The sequence below is a fragment of the Cervus elaphus genome, chromosome 26, assembly GCF_910594005.1.
Source record: "Cervus elaphus chromosome 26, mCerEla1.1, whole genome shotgun sequence".
NCBI classification, from domain to species: domain Eukaryota; kingdom Metazoa; phylum Chordata; class Mammalia; order Artiodactyla; family Cervidae; genus Cervus; species Cervus elaphus.
In genome coordinates, this window is record NC_057840.1 from 34,510,564 (window position 1) to 34,536,293 (window position 25,730).

Sequence of the window (25,730 nt, forward strand, 5' to 3'; positions counted from 1 at the left end):
GACTTTTAAAAAGAATTTCAACATGTCAACTTTATGAGTAGTAGTCAGGGATTGGCGCTAAGAAGGCTGCTTGTTTCTATTATGTGTTCAATCGAGTCTTTGTGTTTTCAGCAAATTTATAAGAGACAGCATTATGGTGTCTTATTGTGGTACTAAAATGGGATTTGGGCAGAACGGGTGTCTGCTTGTAACACACAATCTAACATGATAGAGTGTCTCGGGAAAGACTAGTTTGAAGCACAACTTCCAGTGACGGTCTCCCAGAGTATCATTAATTTTCCTTGTTCAAAGCAATCTAGTTTTTCCTATTTGCAACAGTTGTGTCTAAACAGTATATTTTATTCACTCAAGCAGAAATATTTTCCTGCATTAAAATGACCTAATATCACATGGTTTTCCTTGTGTATAAGGAGCATATACTGCTTGCAAACATGTAGAGAAACCAAATTCAGATTTGTGGAAAGATAGGAAGTGGTGAAAAACAGAACTGACCATCCTTTAGAGCTAAGGTGATATTAAATCCATCAACAATAACAAGTAAAAATTTTGTGCATTATTGTCAAGTCCTACCTGTCCCTTGAAAAGATTTCTCAACCAACGAGTATAAAGGGTTGTAAGATCTCTTGGGTTTTTGTGAAATGTGTATCTAAAGAGGCATAGAGACCAAAGAAGTATTTGAAAGTTGACTTGTAGACAAGAGTGACTAAAATATTTATACACAAATAGGCTTCTTTCCAGGAATATGGAAGGGAAGATTGATTCAAAAAGCTATTTTTTTCAGCTGGTTTTTGAGGGCTTTTCTGTGTATTGGAGAAGGCTCAGGGTGCCTATGTATTGTTGTATCCTGGTGCTTCCACAAGGGCTGAATGTAAACCTCGTTGCTCTCTGTCCTGCCAAGAAAGCATGTAAAGCATTGGCTGCCCTTCCTGCAACTTTTCTGAAAACAAAACAAAAAGTTATCCTGGGAGCATTAAACACCAGAACACCTTCTAGACAAAGTGCAAAATGATTTGCTTCTTTACGGCTCCCTCAAATATTAGTTAACTCCCTGAAGTCTAGTTCCAAAGAAGGAATTATGATTTTCTCTAAGAGCCAACAGTTCCCTTTGTAAATTTCTGGACTTCATGGGGGTGATATGTTTGAGTTCTTCTACGATAAAATTTAATGGTCCATTTGAGAAATTGTCCCCGTATTGAGCGTGGTTTCTATTTCAGGGTTGTTAGAGGCAATTCTTGAGTGCTAACCTCCTCTTTGATCTGTGGGGACTCACTGGTTTCCATGGAGTCTCACTGGCTCACGACCCAGTGAGAGCTCAGCGTTCCTGTCAGCTGGGGTGCAACGTTCCCAATCAGGTCTGACCTGAACTACTTGGACAAAGGACTTTAAAATCAGAATGCTTCATACGTCAGCCCGAAAATACGTTGCTTATTTTGGGAGAAGAGTGCAGTAAAGGTTTAAAAATGTGTGTTTCTTTCATTTATTTAAATTTTGAAGCATTTCTGGAAAACGGTTTTAGTCTTCTGATGACTACATACATTCTCCATTCCTCCTACTTTGTACAAAATAATATAAAGCAGAATATCTTATTTGACCTTAAATGTAAGTACGATGAGAGCCAAGTTATTGTGACCAATATATTTCACGCATCTGGCAGTAATCTTAGTATTTTATGGCAGTGATGACTCAAAGCAATTGTTGATCCTAATTTATTTTTAAACCTTTTAGCTTAAGCCTTCTTCTTGGGGCTTTTTTTTTTCCCTCCCCCACCTAGTGTTGTAGTATGGCTGAAATAAGATCACTGTAAACTCCCAAAGTTCACTTATTTAAGTCAAGCATTTGCAGGACTACACTGTGGATTCAGGAGAGGCAGAGGCAGATTCCTGACTTAGAGCTTGCCTTCAAGTAGAGGATGGGAGCCCACAAGGCTCATAATTGTAGACAGCTGGGATTGTCTTTAGCGTGCAAAATGAGTAGGAGCAAAGAGAAAGAAAATATGACTTTGACTTGGGTTTGTGGGTGTTGAAGAGGCATCGATGGCATTTGTGCTCCTACGGAGGGCATTCTCTGACCTACTTTGATGCCTGATTCCCTTGCGATTACCACTGCTCAAATCCACAAGGCTTCATTCTAGGGAAGAATTAACTCTTTAGCTAACGTGGAAAACCATGAGATGTTCTTTAAGGGAAATGTTTATCTAAATTACTTTCAACACTCTACTTGATGTCAGAGTTACCCAAATTGTTCATTTAGATCCTTTTGGCAGAATCCTGTGAAGCAATTGTAAAGAATGAGTCTTACACTCAATCAGCTTCTTACCAAGGTGTTCTCCATGTTAAAATCATGCTAACTCAGATTTTGACCTTGTATTTCTAATTTCCTTTTGAAACCATGCCTGAGATTACTAAGGGATTTTTGTCTTTAAGGAAAAACATGGCTTTATTAATTTTTATCCCTGCTCCGTCAATGAAATAGATGTTTATTTTTCTTCATAAACCCCATGGATTTTGATAGAAATATCAAGAAAAACCATCAAGAAAAAGATTTCATATAATATTTTCACATGTGCTTATGTTTTAAAAGTAAATAAGCAATGAGGAATCAATTTTCAAGTATCAGTGATGTTGGCGGTATTTTTTAAAAAAAAAAATTGGTTTAAATTAAGTAGCTTCACTTTTCATAGCTTCTCACTGACTTTTATTTCATTAACTATGAAAGGAATATGATCCATTTAATCATATTTTTAAAGACATGGATAAGATGAATGTTGGGTTTTTAACAAAGAATAAACCCAGGACCAAAGCATAGAACTATAAGAATAGTCCAAAAAGGTAACATTAAGGAACTGAGCAGGGCCACTACCTGCGGCTACATAGACCTGCTCTAATTTACACAGACCCCTGCTATTCATGGACCCATTAGGAACAGAGAGGCCCCTGGAGTTGTGCCAACCTACCAGCCCTAGACCTAAGGGTTATTTTTTAAAGTTTTCACATTTTTGGGTTCATTCGGCAAACTTTTAGGCTCCCTAGTTGTTGGAGAAACCCTGGATCACACAACATCTGTAACTGAGGGGCCTTTTTATTGTTGACTCTCAAGAGAAGACCATTTGGCCGAGGCAAATGGCCTTATGTTACAGCTCCTACATTGCTGTTTTTTCCTCATCCTAGAGAGTTCTCCTTTAAAGAGGAAATGGCAGGGCCATTATGGGCAAGAAGGAACCAAAGCCCAAGACTTTTGAGGAACTGGTCGAGTCAGGAGTCCTCCACATCTCGCTTAACTCAGGCTTCCATGCAGTCCGCACCTATGGACAGGCTCCATATTCCAGGCACTGGAGCAGATGTTGAGTTTACAGTGTTTACCATGCAAGTGACATCCGCAGGAAGCCTAGAGCCTAGGGGAGCTGAAAGATAATTGTAAAGACCATCATTAAGTGTATAATTGCGCATTGTGGTGAATGCTATGAAGGAAGAGAATAGGGGACTCTTAAGAAAGTGGATTTTCATTGGCAGGAAGGGCAATCCTAAAGTTGGGACATGAGTGAATGAGTGAGTGAATGAATGAAAGCCAGAGAGTGTAGAGGCTGGTGAGCCGTGATGAGTGGTGCAATGAGATAGGGCTGTGTGAGGTGATGAGGTGAGGGCTGTGCCGTGCCCAGGGCTGCAGGCCATGTTGAGGAGTCTGGCTTTTATTCTAAATTCAGTGGGAGCATACTTAATAGGTTTTAAGCAGGGGAGTTGATGTAATCCAGCTTAGTTTTTTGAAGGTTTGCTCTTTTGGGTGAAGAATGAATTGCAGATAAGAGTGAAAAAGGGATAACCAGTTAGGGGTTTCTTCTTTTTCTTTTTTAATTGAAGTATAGTTGATTTATAGTATTTGTCAGTTTCAGGTGTACAGCAAAGTGTTTTGTGTATATATGTATATATATATATATATATTTCAGATTATTTTCCATTATAGGTTATTACAAGATATTGAATTCATTAATAATTCCCTGGGCTATATAGTAAATCCTTATTGCTTGTCTATTTTAGGTGTAGTAGTTTGTATCTGTTAATCCCATCCTTCTAATTTATCCCTCTTTCCCTCCCTTTCCCCTTTAGTGGCCATAAGATTATTTTCAGTGTCTGTGAATCTATTACTGTTTTGTATATAGGTTCATTTGGTTCATTTGTTTTTGTTTTTTTTTAGATTCTACATATAACTAATACTATATAATATTTGTCTTTGTCTGTCTGACAATTCACTTAGTATGATAATCTCTAGATCCATCTATGTTGCTGTAAATAGCAATATTTATTTCATTCCTTTTTAATGGCTGTTGTTGTTCAGTTGCTCAGTCTTGTCCAACTCCTTGTGACCCCATGGACTGTAGCACACCAGGCTTCCCTGTCCTTCACCATCTCCCAGAGCTTGCTCAAACTCATGTCCATTGAGTCAGTGATGCCATCCAACCATCTTGTCCTCTGTTGTCCCCTTCTCCTCCTGCCTTCAATCTTTCCCAGCATCAGGGTCTTTTCTAATGCTGAGTAATATCCAATATTAAACCAATCATCTGCTGATGGGCACTTGGGTTGTTGCCATGTCTTGGCTATTGTAAATAGTAAGGAGGCTTTTCAAATATACTGATTATATAATTATGAACTGATTATATAGTATCAGTTATATGTGGAATCTAAAAAATAATACAAATAAGCCAAATGATCCTGTATACAAGTAAGAACTAATGGCTTAACTAATGGTAAGAACTAGTGGCTCCTTGAACCAAAGGGATCCCTGATATTAAAGAAATTATGCTCTGGGGCACACAAAAACTGTGCAGATATTATCAAGTGGCTACTATTTAAACAGTGGAAAAAGAGCATGTGACCTTAACTACCTTCCCTCTTCTTCTTACCTTTAGATAATGACTCTTGTCTACCTGGGTTCTCTCTATACTGTGGAGAAAATTAGACCTGAATCCAGCACGCCCACATGAATAAATCAGTGTTATGAGGTGCTTTGCAGTAATTTACAAATTCTAGAAATTAATGCTGCCTCCTCTGCTTTCCCCTTTGTTCCTTGAAGTTCCTGGGGGAAGCCAGAGGGCTTTTATATTGTTCGTTCATGGAGATGAGTGAACTTCAAAATTAAGGATGATTTTGCAATTGTCTTAGAAGTTGAACCCTTTGAAAAGATCTAATTAGTTGCTCATTGTAACTACAAGCCTATATTAAGGCTCTGTTTCACAAATAGTAACATTGAGGTGAAAAGAGAATACAGAAAATTTTAAGTCATTATTGCTTTGACACATGTGTAATATAATTAGTATAAACTATTTAATATATAAATATATGGAGTAAATATACATAGTAAACATATAATATACATGCATTAAGTTTATTATAATGTGTAAGACATATATGAAGAATGTTTTCAATTATTTCAAGTACTACTGAAGCATTGGTGCATAATATCTTCAGCTCTTTGGCAATGTACTATGATTTCTTTCCTTTGAATCTTATGATAGAAAATCATATCAAGGACTTTAGAATTAGAAAACATTTTTTAAAGATTATTAATAGGTGTAATGCTCTCTTAACAGAAGTAAATGACATAAAAACACTTCGTTATTATGTACTCAAAAAATCACTCTCTACCCCTCTCCAGAAATGAAGTACGGGCACAGCCCAAAGTAACTACACTTTTAGTTGATAATTCAAAGAATGAAAGAGAAAAACAAGATATTTCTTGTTTCTTTGTAGATGCTTACGTTCATTTCCACACATAATTTTACAGTGAAAGGTGGGTGAGAATTCCTCAGGTTTCTAGTTTAGATGAGAGGAAAAAGCACAGTGATGGATAAAAAGGAAGATAACTGGTCCTTCCTACATCCCTCCTTTCTCTTTTAGTATTTCTGCAGGTAGACACACAGCATGAGTGTCTGCTTCTAACTAGCAGGGAGTAAATAATTCAGCATTTTCTGCTGCATATCAACTCTCTGCTTATTTTCCCCCTCAAATTACATATTCTGGCAAGGTTTCTCACTTGTTAAAACATTTAATTATTATGTTTGGCAGTCATGGTTGGTTGCATTATATAAACAGATGCCTACTTCAAACATCGAAACTGATTTTTTTCATAGTCTGCCAGAAAGCGAGACTATTTGATGTGCAGTTTAAATGCTCTATTTCTGATTATATAATTTAGGTCTGGGAATAGAATTCTGGCATTTGTCTGCAGTCTTTATGACATAGAAAATTAACCTTTAGCCTCCTCTTTATAGGGCAAATCATCTTGGATACAAGTTCCAAAACCACTATAAGGTGAGCGCCGTTCTATTAAAAGATCCTTTTATCTTCAAGCATGTGCACATCTGTCTAGGACTGCATTATTTGTAAACACTCTGGATAATCTGTGACCTCTACAAAGCTGTGGCTAACTCAACTCCACATCCTAGTCCGTGTTTAGATGAAGAGTCTGCTAGAAAAACTTGCTTTTCTTCTGCCTGTCTGTAGCCAGTGCTTACAATTAGTTCCTGAAATATACTTAAGAACACTTCCCAGGGCACTAGATTCTTATTTAAGGCATATATCCACCTGTAGTCAAATAAAATTTAGGTATCCAAAGCCCTTAATGGACTGTTTTCTTTCTAAACTCAGTTTCTAGAAGAAACCTTCCCTCCCCATCACAAACACGAACTAGTTAGACATGAAGGATGTATTTAAAGAGAAAATACATGGGGAGGGAGGTGGGAGGGGGTTCAGGATGGGGAACACATGTAAATCCATGGCTGATTCATGTCAATGTATGGCAAAAACCACTACAATATTGTAAAGTAATTAGCGTCCAACTAATAAAAATAAATGAGAAAAGAAAACAAAAAATAAAAAATAAAGAGAAAAGATAAACCTTCAGAAGTGCATTACGCGATTAGTTCTCATCCAACCCTCTTCATCTTCTCCTCCCAGAGTTTAGTCAATGCACCTGGTAGAGTTGACCCTGAGGCAGAGCAGAGTCTGACTCATCAGAGGGAGACTAAATTATAGTTTGGACACCATACTTACTTACTGAAGTGGGAACCTGTAGGACTTAGAAAAAAATTAGCAAGAGTTGAAAGAGTTTTTCATTGTTAACTCTCAAAGGACCAGAACGTTCAGTTAGATAGAACTTTTCATCTCTTGAGGAATTTGGGTAATTGCTGTCTTACTTAATAACAGTGACAGACTAATGACCTCAGAGGCCAAACCCTCTTCCCCCTGACTTCTCCAGAATCAGCTTGCTACTAGGAAGTTATAGAAGCTCATGGGAGAATGATATCCACTGAAATGAGGAGTAGAGAGAAGGTTGGGTTCAATCTCTTGTTACAAAACAGAAATAGAATGAGGAGTAGAGAGAAGGTTGGGTTCAATCTCTTGTTACAAAACAGAAATAGACTCACAGACTTAGAGAGCAAACTTGTGGTTACCAAAGGGGAAAGGCCATTGGAGGGTAGGGGCAGGATAAATTAGGAGATTGGAGTTAACAGATATGTGACTATAGGTAAATAGATAAACATGGACCTACTGTATAGCACAGGGAACTATATTCAATACCTTGTAATAACCTATAATGGAAAAGAATATGGAGAAAAGTATATTTCATATGTGTGTGTGTGTGTGTGTGTGTGTGTGCGTGTGTAACTGAATCACTTTGCTGTATATCTGAAACTAACACATTTGATGTAAATCAGCTACTGTTGCTGTTTCATCACCAAGTCCTGTGTGACTCTTGCGACCCCATGGACTGTAGCCCGCCAGGCTCCTCTGTCCATGGGGCTTCCCAGAGAAGAACACTGGAGTGGGTTGCCATTTCCTCCTCCCGGAGATCTTCCCCACCCAGGAATCGAACCCACATCTCCTATGTCTCCTGTACTGCAGGTGGATTCTTTACCGGCTGAGCCATTGGGGAAGCCTATAAATCAACTATATTTCAATTTTAAAAAGAAGAAAAAGAAAGAAGCTCTTGTTACAGATTATTGTAGAACTAGGTTTTTGGTGTCTGGATTTCACTTTTATTTTAAATTGCACGATGCCAGATTACACCTCACACCTCTCCTAGAAAAGGTACACACAACCTGGGAACGGTTTTCTATTTGGAAATGGAACCCTGAAACTTTTGTTTGAGTTAATGACATGGTGTAGCTGACATGTGTAGCAATCACGGGCAATATTTGAGCAGCAGGCAGTTTGGGTAGATGCTTCACAAGCTTTGTGATTTCCTGGGTACCACCCTGTCTGTGATAACAGCCCCTGGCAGCCCTTCCTGCTCATTCTTGCACCCTTCACTCCACCATCCATACATGCTTGGGGAACTTGGCTAAGGTCACATAGCTCCTGAGAGGCAGAAGCAGGACTCAGGCCTGTCAGACACCATGTCTTTTGCACCTTCCCTGTCTCCAGTGCCTGTTCTTACACAGACTGGTGTGTTCTTGTCCCTTTTCTCCTTTCCCTCATGCTATCCTGGTGGGACAACCTCATCTCTCAGTTTTTTATATTTATAACCCATTTGGGGTTTTTTTATTCCCTTTCTTTTTCATGGAAAATTCGTTTGTATTCTGTTAAACTTTGGTGACATTCTAGGACATCCTTGATGCATTTAACTAGGTTCTCAGCCACTTGCCAGATATTTGATCCTATACAAACTGTTCAGCCCTTCTGAGCCCCAGTTCTCTCCTCTGTAATGTGGGTGTAATATTATTTTTCAGAGTGGTTTTACGTAAAGCACCTGGCATGGTGCTGGTGTACCCCCTTTCTGAGATAGTTTTGTTTTAGCCCCTTGTCTGTAATGATAAAATTTATTTCCCTTAGTGAAAGGTTAAGCACAGGATCATTTAAATTTAAGACAATCAAATTTGATAGGAAAAATGAGCCCACATAAATATTTCTTACAGATATCATACAGATGAATTGAGTAAAAACTAGTAAAATTACTAACCACAGGCTATAACTTTCATGTTATATTATTATTCATATTATAATAATATATTATATTATTATTCATGTTATATTATTCCTTTCATGAAAAATTCTCTAAGATTCAGACCACATAGCATAAAAAAATATGTGTGCCTCAACAAACTCTCAACAATTAAAGAATTATGGATTTGGAGTAGCACAATTTCAACTACAAAGGGGAAATTTTTGTTGAAGGAAATGACTGTTGAAAGGGAAAGGTGGGAAAATGTATATATATACATGAAAGCCTCAAAATGAGAAAATATGCATGGCAAACTTTAGAAACTTGATAACACAGACAAGTTTATGTCAATGCGAGCACAATATCAGAGTATAATTAAATAAGGAAGGGGTCCAAGGAAGCTTTCAGCTGTTTCACCCAAAATAAAACAAATAGAAAATTAAATTTGTATATTCAACAAATTTTAAAATGAATTTTACCCCTACCAAGTAAATGAAGGTCCAATGCCAAATCTGGAAAGGTTGTAAGGAAAAGAAAAATATCCTCATGCATTATTGCTGACAATGTAAATAGATGATCCCTTTGGATAAGACCTGGCAGTGTATAAATAGTAGGAATTATCAAAGTCTTCCTCTGCGAGCCAGCAGTGCTCTTCCTGGGAATTTATCCCAAGGGTATCATGAGATAAGCACTTAGGAAGCCACTGAAGTGTGAGAAGCTATGAGAAGCAGAGATGGAGGAGATAGACTGTCATCTGAAGGAACAACTAATGTAATTTAAAGGCACTAAAATAGTACGTGTTCAAAAAAAGTTCTCAAGGCATTAATTATAACGGGGGAAAATGCAGGGTAGCCTAATTCTGAGAATGGGGGGGCTCATCGTTTCCCTGAACCACCTGCCGTCCCAAGACCAAAACTCCTCTGTTCTTCTGTGCGTACCCCTGTGAGCCCCATGGTAACCCCACCATAGGTCTAAACTACCCCTGATTCCTCTCTCTGCTCACTCCCAACCCATGGAATCAATTCCCAAGCCACACGCAGCCCCACTCCAGCTGCCTTTATCCAGGCCACCATCATCCCTTTCCCATCTGGTCTTTATCTCCCTACTTGCATTCTTACTCCCTCCAAAGTGTTTTCCAACTTCAATTAGTGTCTTCTTTTCAAAACGCAGATCTGATCATGGTACTTAGCTTCAAACCTTTCAAAACTTTATCATTGCTTGGGTATAAATTCAAGCTCTGTTTAAGATATTTATGACCTGGTTCCTGCTTACCTATATAGTCTTGTCTCTTATTTCTCCCCTTCTTTACACACCCCCCTCAACACACACACACTGTCTCTCTCACACACACACATACACACACACACACACACACACTAGTTTCTACCTCACTACATTGCTTGCAGTTCCCCCAAACAGACATCTTGGTTCTTTGTAGGCAGCAAGCCCTACACCTGCTCCTCACCTCATTCTGAAACTCCAGGCTGTTCTATCTATTCCTGTTTGTTCTTCTGGATTCAATTCCTGTATCAGCCCCTCCAGGGCATCTTCATGATATAGAGCACTTTCTGATATACACAGACACAAGATGCAGAGCCCACCTGTGTTCACAGCATCTGACTACCCCTTGTTTAGAATACTCTTTATTGGAAAAGAACTTCTGAATTCTGAAAACTCATGTCTGAACACTGCTTTCCATTCAACTTGAGGCAAGATATATTATCCTACTTAATCTCTAATATGTTGAGTTGTAATACTATCTTTTATACTATTTTGTTGGTAGTGGTAAGTACAAACCATTTTAAATTATGTAAAAGAATTGTATTTAAGGTGGGATGTGAAAGGGTGGTCTCCCCAAGAAGGAGGTGATCTGGGTAAAGCTGCATCTCTCTGAGACTGCCCACATCCTGTTAGTTAGAAAATCTAGTAAGTCAACTCTCATTAATTTAAAACTCTATTATCAAATGTTTTCAGCAAGAGTAAAGAGGGAAACCTTTTAAGGTCTTTCAGTGTGTTCCCTCGTCTTTAATATAAATAGTATTTGTGACTCCTTAAAGGTTGGTATGAGTATTATCTGGTACTTAGAGACCAAATGGGGCCCCCAAAAATGTAAATATGTTTTCTCACTCTTTCTAGTCAAATATTTAAAAAACTGCTTCTAATGGACACCTAAACTGAGCAATGCCTGAAAAAACTTTAATAATTCCGTATAGTGAGCATGGAGACATCTAACTTATTATGCCATTAAGAACTCTCCATATGTAAACAAGAATTATTTCTTAACAGAAAAATGTCCACGCTAACTTCAGATGCCATGATAAACAGAAGTTTTTGTATTTGGTTCAGCCTGAATTACCCACCTTGACCCAATCAAACTGATGGAAGTAGCAGGAATTACTTTTGTGCAGACAGGGATAAAAACTAATCCTGGTCAGTCAGCACCTTGTAATTAATCCACATACTCATTTTAAGAGAGAAATGTTGGCACTTCTCTGGTTTAAGGTTCTACACCGATCTAATATAGCATTCTACAACTATATCGGGTTTGGTTTCAGGGTAGAATTACATATAACAAAGGTTTTGCTGTAGCAGATGGTTATTTCCAACTGCCAGGTATTGAGGTTTTCTTGGGAATCTGTTCTAACCATCCATGAGCAAGTTTATGAGTAAATGAATTAAAGAGAAAACATGGAGGTACCTTTTAAATTTGACTTGAAAACCTGGGCTTTAACATACTAGCTTAACATTGATTTTGTGGTTTTTAAAACCTGAAATCTCTGAATACCAACTAATTGCCAAGTGGAAGTCAGTTCGAACAATATCACCTTTCATTTCTGAAAAACAGCTAATAAACCACTGAAAAAAAGTACAACGGTGTTAATAATTTTATAAGCCAGTATATTAAACAAATTCTTTTAAAGTTGCCTATATAAATGAAGGTACCACGCTAAGGGATAGTAGGCTCACCTTACTTTGACGTAGAGGAGAAAATAAACGTGGAAACCACTTTTGCTGTATGTTAAGTGTTTGGTATGAGAAGGCCCCATTGCCTTTTCTCTATTCTAGTTGCTGTGTTTTTAATAAAATGCACATTTAGCAGTTTTTAATATATTTTCACCTAGGTTTTAATCTTAAAATGAACACTAAGCTGCAAGTAGATGCTTAGTCATTTGTTAAACTTCTTGAGCTTTATGGCTATATTCAGCAATATTGGTAGGATTTCTCAGGGCACAGAAGATGTGAAGCTTAAATCTAAATAGGAGATCAATACCAGCAGCCCACCTTTCACCTCAATGCTCTCTTTGAAGAATCCATATAAAAAAGTAGGTGTCATAAAGTAGATCATACTTTCCCCTGGGAATGTTTTTATAATTACCAGCTACTTTTTAAATCAGATCTTAGCATCTAATTATAACAGTTGCATGTTTTTAAATATTACAAAAACTGTGATGGAAGTATCATGCACACTTATTATACCGAAGTCCCCAGTGTACTATAGTCGTTCATTCATTCATCCCACAGATGCTATTGAATATGTACTATGTTCCAGGCACTATTCCAGAATCTGGGGATTTGATATGGGCAAAAAACACATGTCCCCTCCCCCATCAATATTACAGAATAGACTAGTGGCAGAGATGACTATACACCAAATATTCATTGCAAATGATAAACGCTAGAAAGGAAAAAAATATACAGGCATTGCCTTGAGGAGGTGGTCCTTGAAGAGATCTCTGACAGATCAGTAGTAGCTAGGGGGGAGATCATTATGGCAGAAAAACAATGTGGAGAGAACATGAACCCCTAGAGAAACTTAGAGAAGAGTAATGATTCTGGAGGCGTACAGAGGCCAGTAAGATGAATAACGAGGCAGAGACTGGACTTTCCAGGTGTTGGAGGCCATGTCAAAGATTTGGTTATTGTCTTTGAAGAATGAAAAAGCATGGGAGAGTTTTCAGTTGATGGGATAAGGGTGGGGTGACATCAGATTTACAATTTTAAAAGTTTGTAGTGCAACAGTCCTACACCCTCCATGAGGGACATTCTATTAGTACAGATGGTAGATGAGCAGGGTAAAGATAGAGGAAAGTAAGTGCCATTTGAGAGAGAGCTGTGCGTGCGTGCTCAGTTGCTTTGTTCGTGATGGACTCTTTGCAACCCTGGGGACTGTAACCTGCCAGGCTGTTCTGTCCATGGGATTCTCCAGGCAAGAATACTGGAGTGGATTGCCATGCCCTCCTCCAGGGGATCTTTCCAACCCAGGGATCAAACCTGCATCTCCTATGACTCCTTCATTGCAGGCAAATTCCAAAAAAAAAAAAAAGAAATTGGAGGTAGTAATAGTTTGACTTTCTGGAGTAAAAGTGGAAAAGATGATTCCAGATTTTCTGGCTGCTATATCCCTGCAAATGGGAGTAACGTTCACTTTCCTGTGAAATTTCAAATCTGAGATATCAAATAGTCACTTAGATGTACTGGTCTATTGCTCAGGTGTTTGGGCCACAGGTAAAAATCAGTGATTGGATGGTCCTGCAAAGGAAACTGAAAAAGGGCTGTCAGTATAGGTGGGAGGAAAAACAGGATTATAAGAAATTGAGGTCCCCAGGGGAATATAGAGCTTGAAGAAGAAAGGAGTGGCCAGAAGTGTCAGGTGCTGCCAACAAGTTCTAGGAGAAAGAGACTGATAAATACCAGTGGGATTAGGAAGCATTATACTACACAGAACTGTTCGGGGGGTTGGAGAGGGTGAGGGGAAAACTGGATCAGACTGAGCTGGGGAAGAAATGAAGAGCAGCACACATAACCCATTTGTGATTTTTTTTACTAACCCTAACCCTAACTCTTGAGGAGAAGAGACCTATAGCTGGAGGAGGAGGACACAGGGAGAGTCAAGGGAACAACTTCTTAGATGGGCAAGTCTGAGCACGTCTTCCTGCTCTTAGGGCGGATAGAGAAGAGATGCCTTGGACAGCTGATTAACATCTCTAAACACCAAGACCTGCTTGTGTATATGAGAATCCAAATTCGATGTGAATTCACAAATACATTTTTGAAGGATTATCAGCATTAGCAGCTGATAATTAGCAACATGTACTGAATTTTTTTTCCCTGTGTGTGACCTCTGTGATGCTGCAGACTGTATATACAGCACAGGGGATTTATATTATAGTGCCTGGTGGACTTGAGGACAGCGTCAATTCAGAGCCATTCAGCCTAGCTTGTTGTTATCACTTAGAGGTAAGAAATGAGGATAGAATACTGCACATGAGATGAGGCTCAGAGCTGCTCACCAGATCACCCAGAAGCCAATGGCTTGACCGTAAGAGCCAACAGGGGCACAGAACAATTTGCAGTAAATTGCAGGTAAACACCAGTGGCTCATGCTTTGTACAGCATCTGCCAGAAGCATCACTCTTCAGGAGTTGTCTCCCAAATGCCACGTCCTAGAGCCATCCCACTAAATGTTGGGACTTGGGGGAACTCCTTCTATCCAAGTTCTGAACCAATTTGGAATTGGAAACAAAGGAGCAAAAGCAGATGGAGACTAAACCTCCACCTTTTTTACCGATAAAACCAGTGTTGGAGATTGTGTCTTACACCTGTGAGCAGGTGAGCATCCTGATACTAAACTCAGCCTCAGAAACCTTCCCACCCAGTGGGAACCTTCCCAGTGGGCTGAACAGGGACAACCCTCCCCACATAGAAGCGGAGCTTTCCTGCAAGGAAAGCAAAACCCGTGCCACCTGTGGGTAGGCAGCCCTCTGCCAAAAGAATCAAAATCTAATTCCTGTTCTCTGCCCCCAAGAGAAATGTATATAAGGAGTCAGAGAGAGACCAGCAGCTCTTGGAGCCCCACTCAAATGGAAGAAATTCTCCACATAGCCAGCCTTCCACCCAGTAGCTCCTTTTTGAAAGAATAGTGGGAGGTCATATATTTGCTTGCAAAGAGTCGGACATGACTTAGCAGCTGAACAGCAACAAAATATATATTTGCTCCAGAGATGGAAGCTATTCTTGGTTCTGGTCGCTCATGGCACCTTTTAGTATCTGACAGCCATATCATCACAGCTTGTCGTCTTTTACACAATCAGCACTTGCCAAGAGCCCTCTGTGTGACCAGACCAGGTCCTGTGACATTAGGAAGAAGCATGTGGCCAGTTCATCCCTCATGCTCTTCAGAAGGCAGGTGGGGATGGTACTGATGTTTCTGAAATTTAGAAAATAGTTGTTAACTCATGGACACCATAGGAAATTAGAAGCAAATACCCGTGAGCTGAAGTCTATCGTGACACGTATATTGGCTTCTCCAGAGCCTTCAGCATGACTCTGGGTTTCTAGAGCTGCTGTCTAAAGAAAGAGTGTGTTTCCTTCCGGAGTGCCCCGTTTCAGGAGTGGAGGGGGAGGGTGTCTTATAATAAGGCTGATGGGGGGAGATGACCTCATGTGCTCGCGTTGTCCTTCGCTTCCTGGCGGGCGCACCGGTGGCCTCTGGCGGGTCTCTTTCAGGAAGTGGATGTGTAGGACCTGGGAAGGGTGGGGCTGCCCTCCACAGGCAGGACATTACTCTTCTTCCTCTTCCTGACCACGTTTCCCACAGCAGTCCTGGCCATTGCTCAGCTTCCTGTCGGGGAAAACCTTGGCTACTGAGCGTCCACCTGCTACCACCAGCAAACTGAGGACGACAGAGTGTTCTGTGCGTTAGTGGCTCTTCATGGAGCTGATCACTTGCTTTCAGCATCACTGTCTTATCTCCACCACCTCACCCTGAGGATGAGGCCGGGCAGCTTCTGCTCATCCTCATGGGCTCCTGGAATCCCTACCAGCCTGCACTCCCAGCCCACCCAGCCTCCTACGACTGGGGCAGCGTTCCACCGAGAGATGAATCAGGGTAAACACACACTGTGTTCCTGCCTCCTGACTGTCCCCTGAGGAATTCCAAGTGACTCTGGGCCATCCTCAAGACCCCTGCCTCTCGGCTAAGACCAGACCCCAGGCTTGAGCACCAGGCTCCCCTGCTGTCCTTCCCTGAGGCCATCCCACTCCCCCGGGGGTGTCCCCAGAAGAAGGCCGGTTCAGCTGTCTTTGTGACTCTGGGGGTCACAGGAACTGAGAGACTGCTGAAGGCCTCTTTGCTCTTTTCCCTGAAGGGAAGGTAGCTTTGTTTCCTGAGTGCCTCTCCCAGCAGACCCCAGCTGAGCCCTTGGTGGCGGAGGGGAGGGAGCTGCCCAGGGCAGAGAGCCCTGCTCCAGGGAGGAAGCGGGGAGGACCCAAGACTGGTCCCTCTCAGCAACCACTGTGCCTCCCCAGGGTGACCCCGCCCTGTGCCTCAGATGTGTGTCTGAACACCTCCTGAGGTCGCGAGCAGAGATCAGAGCCGACAGCTTCCTGCTCTCAGGCCATTTCAAGTCCCTATCCTTCGTTTCTACCTTCCCTCCGTCTGCCATGATACCAAAGTTTTTCCTACGGTTTGGAAAAGTCAAAATAATTAACAAATGAGGGAAAGTTCAACTAAATGAATGTGTAAAATATGTATCCCCAAAGTGCTACTGCTTTTTAATACACTAGGGGCTTTTTCTTTTTTTTTTAAAAACTGGGATGATTGTGGAGGGATTGGGGGGAATTTGCCTGCTTCCTGCAAAAACAACCTTAATCTTATCAGATAAAGTGTCACTGGGGAAGAGAAGTAGAGCAAAGTCAGGGAATGGATCATTCCATCTTCTCCATCTGTGTAATCCATAGCAGTCATAAAGACAGAAAATAATATCAAAAGACCCAGCCTGCCTACAATTAATTCAGGCTGAGTGAATATAGTATACCAAGGGATTCTAGAATTTTCTACTGCCTGACACCCACCCCCCCACCCGCCCCCCATCCGCCCCCCACCGCCCCAGGTTTAAGGCAAGCTTTGGTCTCTAACCGATGTGCATCTGGCATCTTGACCAGTAGGGGGCATATGTGAGCAGTGTACTCTATGCCCAACACACAGGTCCCATCTTCTCAGTCTGAGGCAATTCCAACTAGCTCACCAGGAGACAGAAAAGAATTAGGTCATCGGAATCAATTCTTTTTTTTTTTTTTTTAAGTTCTTGAGCATTTACATAATTGTGAAATTTTATTAAATTCCCTTAATCAACTTTTGCCATCCACAAAAGCTGATATAATTCTGTGACATGAACACTCAGACATTAGAAATACTTTTCACATTTTGTAAACAAATTCTGTTTATCTAGACGACTGGTTCTCTTTTGGAAAAACAATTGCCTGAAAGCGGTTCCAATTTAGGAGAAAAAATAAGCTTGGAAAAGAGAAATAGATACTCATTCATGCCCCTACCCCACATCTAGTCACTTTTGTCTGTTTGATGTAGGTTTGGTTTTTTTGTGTTTTTTTGTTTTTTTTTTAATTTTATGGAAGTGTAGTTGATTTACAATGCTGTGTTCATTTCTGCTGTATAACAAAGTGACTCAGTTATATTTATTTTTTTTCCATAGTCTTTTCTATTATGGTTTATCTCGGGTACATTTAAAATAGTCATTTTTAAATGTTGAAAAAGTAGACTTTATTTCTTTAAGTGAAAAATGAAGAGTCAAAAGATCAAAGCACTTCCCTGCAGGAGATCGGCACTTCTGTCATACGGAGCATCCTCTTCTATGAATAGGCTGTCTGCATACTGCTCTTCTCTGTTGATTCTGTTTTCTGCCCTTGCTCGTCTCATCTCCCACTTTCCCTGGGCCTCCTGAAGGAGGATCCGCAGCACAGGATGAGTGTGTGGGTGGAGGCCGAAGGCGGGTGAACTGCCCGGACCTGTCTATCTGGGGTGTAACTCCATCACAGGTGGACGGAATCCTCCCGACGGTGGCAGCCACACAGGGCTGTCCACCCCTTCCCGGTTCACCCAGCAGGGCTGCGGCCACCTGGGGACATGCTGTCCACAACCATGGTGGGGGCCCTGGTCAGAGGGTGGAGAAATCGAAGCTCTCCTCGAAGGGCGGAATCCAGGCTTCTTATCCCTCAGAGCCAAGATGAAATTCAGACTCGAGGTAGGTTTGTGACTTTGCTATGACTGCATAGTTTTCTTTTTAAAGCGTTCAGGAAGGTGATAATGAGCTTAGGAGCTTCTCCACACACACTCCCCTTCAAAGAGAATTGATACATCTTCAGTCTGTTTTTCTTCTCAGGTTATTATAAATTATGGCTAACTCACTGGTAGAAGGTTTATTTTCTCTTTTCCAAGTCAAAGACATAGGAACCTTCAGTGGTTGCCCAATGAAAGATCATCATCTCACCTATTTTCCTTCAAAAGCTTTTAACTTGTATCCTGGTTCTATGATATGTATATTTGACTAGTAGGACAGAAAAAGTTTACTGGCTTTTGGCAAATTCTGGTCCAAGTTGTATCACTTTGGTACTTCTGGTGTGGGAAATGGTAAAAGTAGTTAGCTTCTGGGTTTCCTCATTAATTATTTTTATTTTCTGTTACTGTTGTTTTGTGGCAGCAGTAGAACTCGTGACCAAAATGTAGCTTGCCTGTTAACTTCACTCCAAAGGCTTCGGTGGCCTTTTTTGAAAGAAATTTCCTTTGGAATGAAAAACTTTGAAAATTCCTGACCTCATTCTATTCTGTCTAGACCTTGGACTTCTTAAGGATTCTTAGAAGGGAACTCTTTGGTCTTGCTGATGTTTGACCTGTGAGAGAAGCACAGAGCCAGCAGAGGAGGCAGGGATAAGCTCAGAAAGAATCGACTCCCGAGGGCTTTCTGAGCTGGCCTGCTGCCCCTCAAAAGGCTTCTGTCTGACTCAGAGCTCTGAGAGGTTCCAAGCAGTAATGGCCGACTGTCCCTTCATTTCAACAAATGTGTATGTGCTGCACATTTTTCTAGATACTGACTTTCTCTGGTCTCTACCTAACCTACAGTTGAGAGGTATGAAAATTCAGTGTTACCATTTGTTTTGTTCTGGTAGTGGTTTCCGACCATAATTTTCACGCTGATGGTATTCAAAATGAATCAAGTCAAGAGACTACTGTGAACACAGTCTTATATGCTTATTCATGGCAAGATAATCAATTCGTTGTTTAACCGGATATGAAAAAGACAGAAGGCTCTGCTATGTTCTAAACTGCCAAAAGAGTTAGTGATCACTTGTAACATCTGACAATCAGAAAGAAATGTGAGCTGTAGTGTTTCAAACGTTGATCACCTGGTTGTGCTCCTGGTACATTTATTTAAGAATATTCAGAGCTTTACAAGATGACAAAGTAGTATGCTAACAAGTGAGGGATTTTTTTTTTTAACAGCTTTATTGAGATATAACTTACATGCCATACAATTCATCCATTTAAAGGATACAATTCAATAATTTCTGGTACATTGCATTATTCATTTTTTAAGCTATAGAAAAATCTTATATAGCATAAAATTTGCTATTTTGACTATTTAGAAGAGTACAATTTAGTGGTATTAATTACATTCATAATTCTAAACAGTCATCACCACTGTGTACTGGTAAAACTTTCATCACCCCAAACAGAAACTCTGTAACCATGAAGCAGTAACTCCCTATTCTCTCCTGCCCCAACCTTTGGTCACCTCTAACCTACTTCTTTCCTCTAGATATGTCCCTAGACTAGATACTGCATATAAATGGAATCATACAATATTTTTCCTTTCACATCTGGCTTATTTCACTTAGAGTAATGTTTTCAAGAGTCATCACAACATGTATCAGAACTTCATTCCTTTTTATAGCTGAAAGGATAGTATGTTTTAATTTTAATTTATTCTCTCTCCCTTAAATATATCTTAATTTCTAACCTGGTCATAGAAAAACCTTGAGATATTTTTCAGTCTACTGGTATTTTAATGTTTATTTAAAGTCTGAAAAGACTCTTAGAAAGGTATTTGTTTTCAGTTCACTTTTTAAAGTCAGGGGCCATAGATTAATCTTTTAAAAATCCTTTTTATCCCCTCATGTCTAGTCCAAGAACTGCTCTAGAGTAATTATTCCACAAATTTATCTTGAGCTGGACAAGATGAATAGTTTATAAGGTTTTACTTTTAGGTACCAGCAAAGAGAGTTTAAATTAAAAGTAATATAATCTTTATGCTTTAATTCTTTCTTTACTGGAGCAATGGTATTTTCTTTTGATGTAAAAATTTCCAGCTGCAGTTATTTCACACCCCTAGAATTTTATTTCACATGCCATAGAATCACTAAATATTGAGAGTAGAGTGTTAGTAGAGTAGCATATATAATATGTTAAACTGTGACATGTCCGAAGTTAACGCAGGAAATCTGACAATGCCTAATTCATACTAGTTTAGAGCCTATTTGGTGATTTTTTTTTTTCAGGGTGATTAGAGAGTATCCCAACTGCTTAGTAGTGTGACGTGAAACAGCTCATAGCTACTCTTGGCGCTGTTGACCTCATTACTCTTTCTCGGTGTTGGGCTCAGGAATTAAGAGCAGTCAAACTGAAACAGAAACTCTTGCAAGTTGAAGAAGCCTTTTGACACCTCCCTGAAGTAGGGAAACTGGAGGCAAGGGTGGATTGGGGTGATTCACAGGGCTCATCTTTAAATACAAAATATACCTGTATATTTATATATTTATTTTTATATATTTATATGGTTACTATATTTATATATACAGATATATATAGCTCTGTCCAGATAACCAAGGATGTACATGTATGTTTATGTGGCAGCCCACACTTAACTAAAATGTGCTCTTATTATGCTTTGACTGTTTCAAAAGTTGTGAAGGACATGAGAAGGAGGAGGGATGCGAAATGAAGGCCTTGATGAGGACTTGGAAATTAGTCATCAAAGGATACCTTTGCTGCAGATGATTCCCAGCCTACTTTCTCAACATCTAACCAAGAACAAACTTTCCCACATTCATTTTTTCCACTAATTTTATTGCAGTATAGTTGATTTACAATGTTGTGTTGATTTCTACTGTACAGCGAAGTGATTCATTTATACACACAGACACATTTTTGCATATTCTTTTCATTATGGTTTATCCCAGGATATTGAATATAGTTTCCTGTGCTATCAGTTCAGTTCAGTTCAGTCACTCAGTCGTGTCCGACTCTTTGCGACCCCATGAATCGCAGCATGCCAGGCCTCCCTGTGCATCACAAACTCCCGGAGTTTACTCAAACTCATGTCCATTGACTTGGTGATGCCATCCAGCCATCTCATCCTCTGTCGTCCCCTTCTCCTCCTGCCCCCAATCCCTCCCAGCACCAGGGTCTTTTCCAATGAGTCAACTCTTCGCGTGAGGTGGCCAAAGTATTGGAGTTTAAGCTTCAGCATCAGTCCTTCCAATGAACACCCAGGACTCATCTCCTTTAGGATGGACTGGTTGGATCTCCTTGCAGTCCAAGGGACTCTCAAGAGTCTTCTCCAACACCATAGTTCAAAAGCATCAATTCTTCAGCGCTCAGCTTTCTTCACAATCCAACTCTCACATCCATACATGACCACTGGAAAAACCATAGCCTTGACTAGATGGACCTTTGTTGGCAAAGTAATGTCTCTGCTTTTTAATGTGCTATCTAGGTTGGTCATAGGACCTTGTTATTTATCCATTCAACGTACTACAGTTTGCATCTGCCAATCCCCAAATCCCAATCCATCCCTCCCTCACCCCGGGCAACCACAAGTCTGTTCTCTAGGTCTGTGAGTCTGTTTCTGTTTCATAGATAAGTTCATTTGCAGTTGCATATTTTAAATATGCAACAAAGTGACTTGCATTGTTGAGTGAAATCATGTCCATTTTGGTGTATGTGCTCTTTCAGAAATTCTGTTCCTCAATGAAGTGCCTGTGAATGCCTGAAAAACTTGGCCATGTCACTCATTTCCAGCATAGCAGAGGCTGCACCCACCATTCACTTGTCCTATGGTCCTCCTTTAGGTGATGTGCCCAGTTAGAGCCCTCTGGCCTGATACTCTAAATCCACCGTGGTCAGTGTTCTATGATTGGCACTCAGTGACTATTTTTGATGGCAGGGCCTTTAGAATCATCAACTACAAAATGTTATCAAGTCAGGAGCCTCGTTTTCATGGCCAGGCTGTATAATCTATCTTGATGCCTTATAAGTCATACCAGGTGGGTAAGTTATTATTGCTTTTCACATTTCAAAGGCATACAGACTACCATTGCCCTCAATATAAAATAATAATTTCTGGCTGTAGGACTCTACACCCTATAGTCGAAAAGAAAGCCTTTCCTTCCTCATTTCTCAGTGGCAGCCTGTAATCATCTTTGAGTAATTTTTAAGATTCTTTCTAAACCACCATTTCCCTCATCATGTCGGCTAGGGAACAGCTCCTCTGTGTGTGAATGGAATGGTTCTCATTCCTTTCCAAGCTCAACCACCCAGCTAGTAAGAAAAGGTAGCTATAAATCTCTGCCAACTTTCTTTTTTCAACAATTCTGCTGGGAGCAGAGTCAAATGATAAAGTCAGCTCACCACCAGATATTGAGGACCTAGGGGAAAATTTTAGGTAACCACTAAAGAGAATATGAGTTTACCCACACCTGATTCTCTCACTCAGCTCCAGCCTAGGCTTGAAGGAGTGGGGACCAGGGGTGGATCTGGACTTCTATTTAGCTGGCCCATCTCCTTCTTTAGGAGTGGGACAAGTTTCAGGTAGCTTGTTTGGCTTCTTTAAATTCCAACTGGAGTTTTTACTCATACCCCATGTGTTGTTATTGTTATTCAGGGCTACGTTGTGTCTGATTCTCTGTGACTCCATGGACTGCAGCATGCCAAGCTTGCTTGTCCTTCAGCATCTCCCAGAGTTTGCTCAAATTCGTGTCCACTGAGTCAGTGATGCTATCTAACTGTTTCATCCTCTGCCACCCTCTTCTTTTTTTGCCTTCAATCTTCCCCAGCATCAAAATCTTTTCCAATGAGTCTGCTCTTCACATCAGGTGGCCAAAGTATTGGAGCTTCAACTGCAGTATCAGTCCTTCCAATGAATATTCAGGACTGATTTCCTTTAGGATGGACTGGTTGGATCTCTTTTCAGTCCAAGGGACAACTCTCATGAGTATTCTCCAGCACCACAATTCAAAAGCATCAGTTCTTCAGCACTCAGCCTTCTTTATGGTCCAACTTTCACATCTGTACACAACTACTGGTAAAACCATAGCTTTAACTACGTGGACCTTTGTCAGCAAAGCAAGGTGTATGCTTTCTAAAATGTTGTCTAGATTTGTCGTAGCTTTCCTTCCAAGGAGCAAGCATCTTTTAATTTCTTGGCTGCAACATTAGGCAAGGGTAAAATGAACCCTGAGAAATCACAGCTTGGTGTATGTTTTACCGATAAGCTGAAATTGTTTTGTCTTTATAAACCAAAATTAAAATTAACTCCATTTTATAATGAATGGTAATGACTAAATATGATGGTAATGATTGAAAATAATTTACTATATCTGTGACTGTTTTCTGATGGGATTTAATAGACTGTTATACTCTGACTTGTACTAATTGTACTAGTTTAGACAAGCTATGTATCCCTTTTCCCATATTTCCCCATGATTAACTATCATTACCATTTGATAAGAGCCCCTTATTTTAATTAGAATAATCATAGGGCTTATGATTCAATAAATATTCACTGAACTGCTTATGTGTAATACTAATGGGCATGCTGGAAAGATTAAAGAATTATTAAAGATTAAAGAATTACTAAGGCTTCTCCTTTTTTAAAATTGAGGTATAATTGACATATACCATTGACAGACACCATAATGATTTGATTTTGGTATATGTTATAAAATGATCACCACATTATTGTCTAGTTAACATTCAACACCACACGTAGTTGCAGATTCTTTTTTTTCCTGTGATGACAGCTTTTAAAATCTATCTACGGCTTATCCTTGACCCCAAAAGAGTGTTTGTGACCTAGAGAAAACAAAGGTGAAGAAATGCAACAAATATAATATGAATAAACAGAATTAAACACATGGTAAATGGATATCAGAGGAAGGAATGATTAATTTAAGAGATAGTACAGTTTCCCCAGTAGATAGAACTTGATTTGGGCCTTCCAAACCATTGAAGGTATTGTCAACTCTGAAATTAGGGCTAATAGAAAGTAAATATTTGCTCTTGTTACACTTCCAACCTTTTCTCATGCATGAAGTTTTCCCTAAGTCAAACCAAAGGCTTGAAATTAATTTGGTTATTTACTGTCAGGGCAATTATAGTATAGAAGCAAATTCACTCAGAGGCCACATGTGCCATACTTAGAGAAGAGTGGGTAGAGCATCCCACGGGCAGACACTAGCCTGAGCAAAGGCCCAGAGGTGTGAAAAGCTGGCAGGACTCATGGGGCGTGTTCAGGAGTCTCATGTGGCTGCAGTACCTGGCCAGACACTAGAAGGCTAACTCCCAAGATAAGGAGTGTGGACTTGAGCTGCAGACCACCTGGAACTATATCAAACTTTCTTGGCAGAGTGTAAACCTGCAATCTGAGTTTTAAAAGAGAGCTATGTAAAGATATGGCTTGAGGAACCAAGAGATTGAATTTAACAAAATATATTAAGGAGGCCATTGTCATGATTCAGCCCAAAACTCTGAAACTGACAGTAAGAAAAGGAAAGGTGGAAAGAAGACACATAGACTTAACATTATGTTTATGGCCTATGTAAAAGTTTTTATAGCAATTGCTTATGAGGTCCATCATCTCAGTGACTGTACTCATGGGATTTTAGTTTATGGAAGTGACTAAATGATAACATGGAGAGACTAATGCCACTAAAAGATTCTTATTACTCACATTTCCCAAGGGTGGAGGTGCTGGCATGCCATGTAAGGCTACATGGGGACATACCAGTTTTGTCCAGGAGGCAGAAAGAAATGAGAGGAAAGCCCAGGTCAGACTTGATTGGTGTTTCTGTGGGGCTGCCCATGCAGGACAGGGTCCACAGCTTAGGGCTGGCTAGTTTGAATAATTCTAGCTGGTCTTAAGGCATGGGGGCTTCCCCTGCTTGTCTGATACCTAACCCTGGGGTTTTGTGTGAGAATTAGATAAGGGGATGGTTCAGAGTGTAGGCTCTGGATCACAGGGGAGATGTAAACAACTCTGGCTGTTTGGCCCTACGATTGTTGTTGTTCAGTCGCTGAAGTGAAAGTGAAAGTCACTCAGTCGTGTCTGACTCTTTGTGACCCCATGGACTATACAGTGCATTGAATTCTCCAGGCCAGAATACTGGAGTGGATAGCCTTTCCCTTCTCCAGGGGATCTTCCCAACCCAGGGACCAAACCCAGGTCTCCTGCATTGCAAGCAGATTCTTTACCAGCTGAGCCACAAGGGAAGCCCAAGAATACTGGAGTGGGTAGCCTATCCCTTCTCCAGGGGATCTTCTCGACCCAGTTCTTTGTGACCCCATGAACTGCAGCATGCCAGGCTCCTCTGTTCTCCACTGTTTCCCAGAGTTTGCTCAAATTCATGTCAACTGAGTCAGTGATGCTATCCATCTCATCTTCTGCCACCCCTTTCTCCTCAATCTTTCCCAGCATCAGGGTCTTTTCCAATGAATTAATGGATACAAAATGGACAAATATAGAATCTAAGAAAACACAAGTCTGAAGATATCTACATGTATCCTGGTGGTTCAGATGGTAAAGAATCTGCCTTCAATGTGGGAGACCTGGGTTTGGTCCCTGCATCGGGCAGATCCCCTGGAGAAAGGAATGGCTACCCACTCCAGTATTCTTGCCTGGAGAATTCCATGGACAGAGGAGCCTGGCGGGCTATAGTCCATGTGG

At 40.4% G+C, this 25,730-nt stretch overlaps 1 protein-coding gene across 2 annotated transcripts in view; it reads left to right on the top strand.

The window, feature by feature from the left end:
• The window catches only part of PLEKHG1 (pleckstrin homology and RhoGEF domain containing G1), a 240,714-nt gene that overhangs the window by 78,791 nt on the left and 136,193 nt on the right, over nt 1–25,730 (top strand). Inside the window, exon 1 of one of the 2 annotated variants that reach the window (XM_043887984.1) lies at nt 17,490–17,975. The exons of the other annotated variant lie outside the window; for it this stretch is intronic. Within the exon in view, the coding sequence (XP_043743919.1) occupies nt 17,858–17,975 (118 nt within the window). The 5' untranslated portion in view covers nt 17,490–17,857. Of the gene's footprint in view, nt 1–17,489; nt 17,976–25,730 lie in introns of those variants that run through there. 2 annotated transcript variants of the gene reach the window in all.